Raw genomic sequence first — 8,514 nt, 5'->3', positions numbered from 1 at the left:
ATTTCACCACATTTATAATTAACATACGGTGGTAAAATTTCGCCAGCTGCATTGCTGCACATCATCAGGCTGAAAGCAGCCTTTGCGGAGTTCTTAATAGCTTCGGAATACTTAGTTCCACGTTTTATTAGAATCTTTTTCCGGCCAGGATCGTCGACTAGATTTGTTTCGTCGTAAATTCCGGGGAACTCCATCGATTTCGAGTTTCAGGCGGTGGAAGTATCTGTTTATAGTTTCTTCATTCATAGCAGTCCGAACCCGCTTTATGTTACTGCACAGTCTTTGTGATGGTTCCTTTTCATGCCTTTGTAGAAATATTTGAGGCCAAGTCCAACCAGGAAAATTGTTAGAGAACTGTGGAATTTTTTATTTAAATATATCTTAACGATGCATCACAGATCAAAAATTGTTATCAGAAATCCAAAACGACATATTTCCATTGAATCTTCAACAAACGTTCGGTCATTGTAATACTTGTATGACCTGGATCCCGGCTTTTTTCTGGACATTTTTATCAAAATGAGAAAGTCGAACTTGAAACGAAACAATGTTTATAAATACGGTCCAAAAATAAATATGGACTATTGTTGAAATCAAAGTATGAACATTTATTTTACGGCATCAAAATCGAAAACTATAAAACGTATTCAAAAAATTATTAGATTACAATAAAAACCCATAACAGACCTAAAAATTAAACTAAAATGCGTTTACAGCGATGTCTCTAACAACTTTTTTTTAAATAAAAGCGTCTCGTGCTCAGCAAACGCGAATAAACTAGTTTAACTTCACCTGGTAGCAATTATAGTCTGCTCAGTAGCGTCATCTGTCTATAACTTGTCAAATTATCCACTATTACATTGTCTTTCAAAATAATAACAAGCAAATTCCCTAGATTGCGCAGTTTTGTGTGTGGTTGACAAAAATGTCGTCTATGCGTATGGACCATAGTTATATAGCAGGACTTGTATGACTGTACGATATTTATTTTACAGTTATTTATGTTACACTATAAAACTTACTAAACACATAAATTACACTGAGAGAAATTAAATAGTTAGATTTTCTATGATGTGTTAATTTTATATTTAACATTTTATAGTTGAGCCCTTTCATAGCAGAAAAAGGACTCAACCAAGAGCCGTTAAATGGGAAATTAACACAGCATAGTAAATCCAACTATTTTATTTTTTTTCGATATACTTCTTATGTATATCATATTAGTACTGCTTATTTACTTGCTACTATATATTCGCTCGGCATTCATCTGCAATTCTTACTGTTTGTTTATTTTACTGATCAGCTGTAACAGTCTTTATCCTTCTGGAAAATTCGGGAACTCCTATTATTCCAGGACGTCACAGATATGATTTATTATCATTTGCGACTTTAGCACAAAGGTTTCTGACCATGCTTCCGGACATATTCTCGAGCCGTCGAAAATCAACGTACCTACCTACTGATTTTCACGGTAACAGTTTTAAAAGTAAATTTCTTGTAGAAATAAAATCTTTAATCATTATCTACAAATAGTTTCAATTGCTAAACTTTTTAATCACGAGAGTAGACTAATTGTTTAAACAACGTTCTATCAAAAATGGCAATTTAACAGTTAGTCTCCTATACAATAATTTTGAAAATAAGTAATTTTCGTTAGTTGTTTCACGAATCAGCTTCAATATGAAACAGCTTCATAATTAAATTAATAACGGTACCTAATGAATTAATAAATTAATAACACAAACGTCCTTTATTAACTGTTGTTAAATGGAAATATTTCCAGTAATTTGTGTACCAGTACGAGTAGATTCTATGGAATTAATGTATATAGTTAGTATATTAATTTCCAAATCAAAGACAATTAGGGTGAAAGGCTTTTTATTAACTTAAATAACCACGCCACAGTTTCGCCTTCGGTTTTAAAGGCCTTTTCAAGGTAGGCTATTTTAGTCACTCAAACATAAATATCTGATGATGCAGAAATCATATATAGTGCAAATTATTAAAGTGTATCTAAAACTTAACATTATTGTGTATGTTATGTTATAACAATCCAAAATTCAATCGTTGTGTAACTCTCTCGCGATTTGACTTCTAATATTTTTATATTCACGCATTCACTGTCATCAAAAAAAGGAGAAAAACAATCCAATCTTTTTGATATTTTGTCATTAGAAATTAGAAGTTTGAGAAAATAAAGACGATTGTCATGAAAAGTAGTCATACAACACAAATACTGACTTTGATTTGACTTAATTAATAACAATAAAGCATTTTAACAAATAAAGACAATTACATGCTATATAAATAAATAAAAAAGACTAAGTTTCTGCTCAGCAATTTGTCAAATTTATCAGATGAGAATTGTGATTTCTTATGAGTTAGCACGGGTAATAATTGTTGTCGCTAAACAACTCCGATAAACGCGTACGATCGCTGCTAATCATAAAATGCTATAGGGAGAAGCGCAATTTTTTTTTTTTTCGTTTATCCTCGAGGAGGAGAAATCTTCAAAAAGCACCCCTTGAAGGGGGAAAGTGTCGGATCCGCCGAAGTGCCTACCGACTAAAACCCCTCCTCGAGTAGGGATGTTAACCCGAAAGTTGTGACTCCCAAGGGAGGATGGTTGAGGGTGTTTGGGGAGGTGGAGAGGTAAAAGTGTGGAGGGGAGTGTTTTGGTCGTTTAGTGCAGCATTAGACAGGCACGGGCCGCTGCCTCCCGCTATGTCTTTGCATTTTAAATCTGCAATATCTTCGAAAATATTCATTTAAATTACACGCTGTAAGGGCCATATTGATCTATATTAAATGTACAATGTATTTAAGGTACTTAATTGGATAAGTATTAATGCTGTATTTCTTAAAATCGCTTTGTAAATAAGCCATTATTTCTCGTAAAAAGTAATTATCCCTAAGAGATAGCCATATACCATCGCGGACTTTCTTGTAGACCTTTCTAAGGTGTACAATACTGTAGTACATTATTTTGATCTATCTCGTAGGGTTCAGCCAGCGTTTACAATGTAAGAGTAAAAAAATGTGTTTATTTACGACATCACATTAGAAACCTCTAAAATTATCAGTGTTTCTCTACTACATTATATAAACCTTCCTCTTGAATCACTCTATCTATTAAAAAAGAACCGCATCAAAATCCGTTGCGTAGTTTTAAAAATCTAAACATACATAGGGACAGACAGACAGCGGGAAGCGACTTTGTTTTATATTATGTAGTGAAGTGTACATTATAACGAAAAGGCTTTTAGGTGAAGGAAAATGAAATTTTTGTGATGTAGTGATATACACCGTAAGTTACTTGATATCATAATAAACGTCCCGTTTCTCGGCAATCACATACGCACTCCGTTACTCAGAAACACACACACTCGTTTTGTTCAACTTTCTAAATTAAATTAAATTCTCATTAGTATAGTATTATTCACATTTTGGTCCATGCAATGAACCAATCTTGTTATATTAATGGAAATTTCAGTATCCTGTTAACAATTTTAAAATCCTGGTGTTAGAGTCTAATTCCAGAAAATCCATAGCCGCATAACTAGAAGTAATTAGTGCGAGACCGAGTTATGAGCCCTATAATAATTTTGAAAATGTATACATTTTATTTTTCAATTTCAAAAGCAATTTATGGTAGTGGAATTGTATTACGGACTATATAAATATGTATGTAACAGAAACAAATTAGCAAATGCTAGAGAACACTAAAGCCAAAAGAATTTGTTCCATGGCGTTTTTACTTGTTTTTTTTTTAATGTCAATGTGCTTATTACAAATCTTGAAAAAATTTCCTTAACTTTCTTACAGACCATTTGAATATTTAATTTTACTTACAATTTTTGCAAACTGTGTTGCCTTAGCCGTGTACACTCCTTTCCCAAGTGGCGACTCTAATACAACCAATTTCTTTTTGGTAAGTTATAGGCTTAAGTATTTAATTCATGTGTTAAGGTAGTTCACGCGTAAACTCTTTGAAGAACTTAAACAGAATCGTAATAATAAGTAAGGACTAACAGTTAAACTTACAATTACAGAATGACTGATTGATTGCTAATTGAACCATAAATTAGGTACCTACCTAATCAATGAAACGATTTCTCCTAGGCCTAATTCAATTTTTTTGTAATTTTTTAAGTTAAGTATGTTTTTACTTATAATCTTTATGTTTTCAGAGTTGTCTTTAAATTTTATGTTTTAACAAGCGTTTCTATGGGACTTGTTAGATAATTTTTTAATTTGTTGCTCGCACATACTGGTGGTGGTGTCTAAAGTCTGCTACTTTTTTTATCATTGACGATTAGTTTGAAATATTCGGTAAAGAAGATTTAAACGATCTCAGGCGCGGATATAGGGGGAGAGGCAAATGGTGCAATTGCAACTTTATGGTATACGCAGAATGTTATTTTTGAGAATATCTAATGAGAAAGGTTCGTTAAAAATGATATAACGCGGCACGACCTAAAGTTCCTTTATCATGTATTAAAAGAAAATTGGAATTAAAGACTTTGTTTTTAAATAAACTTAAAATTTTGGGTACCTTTGAGATTATATAATTGAGTGCAATTACAAAAAAAGGAATTAGCCGTTATGGGACAAGTACTTCTGTAATTTTTCAAGAAACAACAAAATAGCGAAACAATTGTTAAGGCAAGTGAAAAATATGAAAATTCTATAGGGTTCTAATTTTATATTAGGTATAAACTTAATTCTGACATATCCGGTATTTTATTTATGCCCAGTCTCTTTATTCAAAAAAATCCAACTGAAGATTTTGCAGCGAGATTGCCTTTATTTTAAACTCAGAAATACTTTCTGTAAAGTCCAAAGGATGGCTACAAAAATTACAGAGGGTTAAAGATCACGAAATCAGTTTTTCTCAATTTTTTTTTGTCATAAAGTATGGTTATACCTGGCCAGAAAGTATATTCAACATTTATAAAACCGATATTTTACGATATGTTTGAGAAAAGTTAATTTTTATAGCAGCTTACTTGGTTTTATAAACATTTGAGAAACTATTGCGATGTCAAAATAACGAGAATTCCGCTGGAAAATCTCTAATCAGATTTTATTCACGTACACGACTGGACTAATATTGTAATGGAAAATTTTATAAATTTACTAAACAAGAGCAATTTATTTATCACTATTCAATTAAAAAGTCAGGAGTCATTGTAGTATACAACAGTTTGAAAGAGGAATGCCGTAAGCATAAGTACAATAAATATGAAGTATTATTTATATATGACGAAGTCAATAGGCATGATAATATTCGGCATTTTCAGATACACCTAGGCAATTTAGAAATACTGCATTTGGCATTAGACTAGCTGACATTTAGCTAAACTGTGAAAGAAATAGTCATTACTACTGTGTTAATAAGTTTATTTGATTAGTACAATGTATTGGATATGCACTACACGTGAGTGCTATCCAATTAGGAACTAATAATGATAATATGACTATTAATTTATTTATAAGAGCAATTGAAATACCTGATAGTTTACTGGATGTGTAATTTAAGATAATAACNACCACATCGGCTGTTTTAAAAATTGTAATTCTAATAACAGATACGTAATCAGCGACTACAGAAACCCCAAGTAAAACGTTTGGGTATTTTTTATTGATTTTTTTATCTATCAGTGAGGTTATGTCCACCATATTAGGTTTGATATTTTGATAATCTCAATTCTGATAACAGATGCATAATCAGCGACCTCAAAAACCCCCCTAGTAGAAAATTTCAGATCATTTACAACCCTCATCGAATTTTAATCGGATTTTGCTCTACTGTGCAACGCCTCTGCGTCTAATCCACCGTCCAGGAAGCTGCTCGTCGACCACGACAAGATATCACGGAGGCACACTAATCAGATTTGAAATATTCACGTTAATATTAAATTTTTATTAAACAATTTTTTTAATAAAAATTTAATCTGACAATGAGTTAGCCAAAAGGACTGAATCATTTCTTTTCATTCTCTATCCATCCACGTTTTTCACCGATTTGTTTTATCTAAATTAATGAAATGCAGGCCGTGTAATGGAATAACAACAACATTCACATGAAGTTGCAAAGTACCGCAACCAGAAATTATAAATTGGTTACATAAATTTCCATGATAAGCACAACGGCTAATATGCTACAGAACGTGAGCTTTATTATTAATTAGTAGTATACAAACAGTAATACAGCAAATGAAACACGTATAAGGTCAAACTCTCCCTGGTGCTTCAGTTCACTCTACATTTATGTTTCACATATTATATAGGAAATAAAGCGGCGTGTAGTGATACCTCTTGTTATATACAACAGTCAAATGCAGTAATTAGATCGCGTACAATACTTTACTAACGATGAAGTTATCAAGCACAAAAGAGCAGTAAAGAAATATTTTTAGAGATTATAAACTAAATATAATCTAGCATTGTTGCATGGTTTAGATTTTCAAAAAACGTAAAACCTCTTATGTATAATTTGTTCATTTTATGCTTCATAAAATCCTATTTTTTAGTGTTAGGTTGTAGAGAGAGCAATCTATATTCCTTAATACTTATCTGAGCATTAATACCTTTTTCAATATTCACATTTGAATCAATTCGCATGAAAGACATAATCAACAGAATTTCTCAATTTACCCCGTGATTAAGAAGAAAAGAAACTTTTCTAATTGGTGTTATTTTCTGCGCTTTACCGTAATGATGACTTGAGGCTCTCTTTCATTACGACTTCCTATGTAGGTCATATAGTGCAATAACTTCAAACCGCGTATTGTATATAGTATGGAGTCGATCAATATTTTTTCATTCAAGAAATCTTTAATCAAATCAAATTCAATTGGATACAAAACCAAATAAGGGTTAATGCAATTTTTCATTCTTTTTAACAGAAGGTAAAATGTCCTTTCATCACAAAAATTTCATTTCCCTTCACCTAAAAGCCTTTTTGTTATAATGTACACTTTATTTATAAACAAATGATGCTCTTCATCAACATCTAATCGAAACTGCCGAATATGGGTCGCGATTTTAAACTCACTAGATTTCATGGGCACCCCATACATAAGTTACAACTAACAACTAACGAATGTTAAATTTTAGCTTAATGTAAGATATCCAATCTAAATGTGCAGAATGCAGACAAAATTACAAATACAGAAACAAAATAAATAAGCACTATTATGGTCCAGAATAAGGAAATAATTGTTTGGCCCTTAAGGACTATTAACAGAAAAATAATTTAAAGCTAATGAAATTTTATTTGGTTCAGTTACAAGTCTTTAAGAAATAATACTATAGGCACTAATTTTTAATTGTTCAAAAATATTTAAAATGTAAAATAAGATTGTTCGTTACAGAATACATTACATTATGAATAGGTCTACAAACTACTTCTTCAATTGATAGCCTCATCTTAGTATTTGTACCATTAACAAAAGTGTATGGTAAAATTTAATGAAAGTGGACAAAACTGCATCTTCTTGAATTCTTAAACAAAATAAACCTTACGATAGATGATTTTGAAAGTTAAAAATAACCTCTCAAGAATCATTTTCACCTTGAGGCGAAACGTTGGTGTTTAGATTATAAAATGTACCTAATTAAAGAAACCTTCACCCCAGAATTGCTTTTCTTTCTTTAACTGTGATTTGTTGAAGCTATAATGATAAAGATTAGTTAATTTTAAAATGCAATCAGAATCGGCAAAACCAATAAAAGTAATAAATAGATACACAATATTAATTTCAGATATGCTTCTCTAATTTATTTATGTCCTCGACATGTATGTTTCCATTGTCAGCTTTTGTGATCATGAGGACCTCCTTTAGTCCATTTATCCCACATATACTTAGCTTTATTTAGTGTCTTTTGGCGTTAAATTATTTAAGTACCAAGAAAACACTAATAACCAATAACAATTTGTAACAATAACAAACGAAAACACAAGTAACAAAAAGGCACAGGGAAAATGCAACAGACATATGAGAACAAAGTGACAAAAAGAACAAGATAACAAAACAGTAACAATAACAAAGACAACAACAAAAATGAAAACAATGTAGCGAATAACAATAGAATAATAGAAGCACTTACAAATGGTGGTAGTAGCGGTAGACGAGAGACTGTCCTGAGATATGAAATTTTTGGACTATTTATAGAACAGGGTTGTTAGTAATTTTGATGGAATGTTCTAGAAGGAAAAGTAGTGAAGACACTAGTTTATAGGAATACGTAGTATTAGACAGTACAGAATTCAAAAGAAAGCAATTAAGGGTAAAACCAGATATTAGTATGGGAGTGCATGCAGGTATGGTTGATGTTGGATTTCCAGGTAAAAGTGATGAAAGAACAATAGAGTTTAGATTGAAAGGAAACCAAGGTATGTAGAAGATAAGAATTTGAAATGAATTGAAATAATATTTGAAATTAAATAAATTTGAAGTACAATAATGGAAAAGAATGCTTAAGAAATATCTACAAAAAATATATACA

General features: G+C 31.4%; 1 protein-coding gene across 1 annotated transcript in view; it reads left to right on the top strand.

The window, feature by feature from the left end:
- Positions 1 to 8,514, top strand: part of LOC108737961 (voltage-dependent calcium channel type D subunit alpha-1) — a 205,991-nt gene that overhangs the window by 133,020 nt on the left and 64,457 nt on the right. The window contains exon 3 of the mRNA XM_025976903.1: positions 3,826 to 3,931. Coding sequence (XP_025832688.1) covers positions 3,826 to 3,931 — 106 coding nt within the window. The remainder of the gene's footprint in view (positions 1 to 3,825; positions 3,932 to 8,514) is intronic.

The sequence above is a fragment of the Agrilus planipennis genome, unplaced genomic scaffold (genome assembly GCF_000699045.2).
Source record: "Agrilus planipennis isolate EAB-ADULT unplaced genomic scaffold, Apla_2.0 scaffold152, whole genome shotgun sequence".
Taxonomy (NCBI): domain Eukaryota; kingdom Metazoa; phylum Arthropoda; class Insecta; order Coleoptera; family Buprestidae; genus Agrilus; species Agrilus planipennis.
The sequence above is the reverse complement of the archived record's forward strand: the minus strand, read 5'-3'. Positions and strand labels throughout refer to the sequence as shown.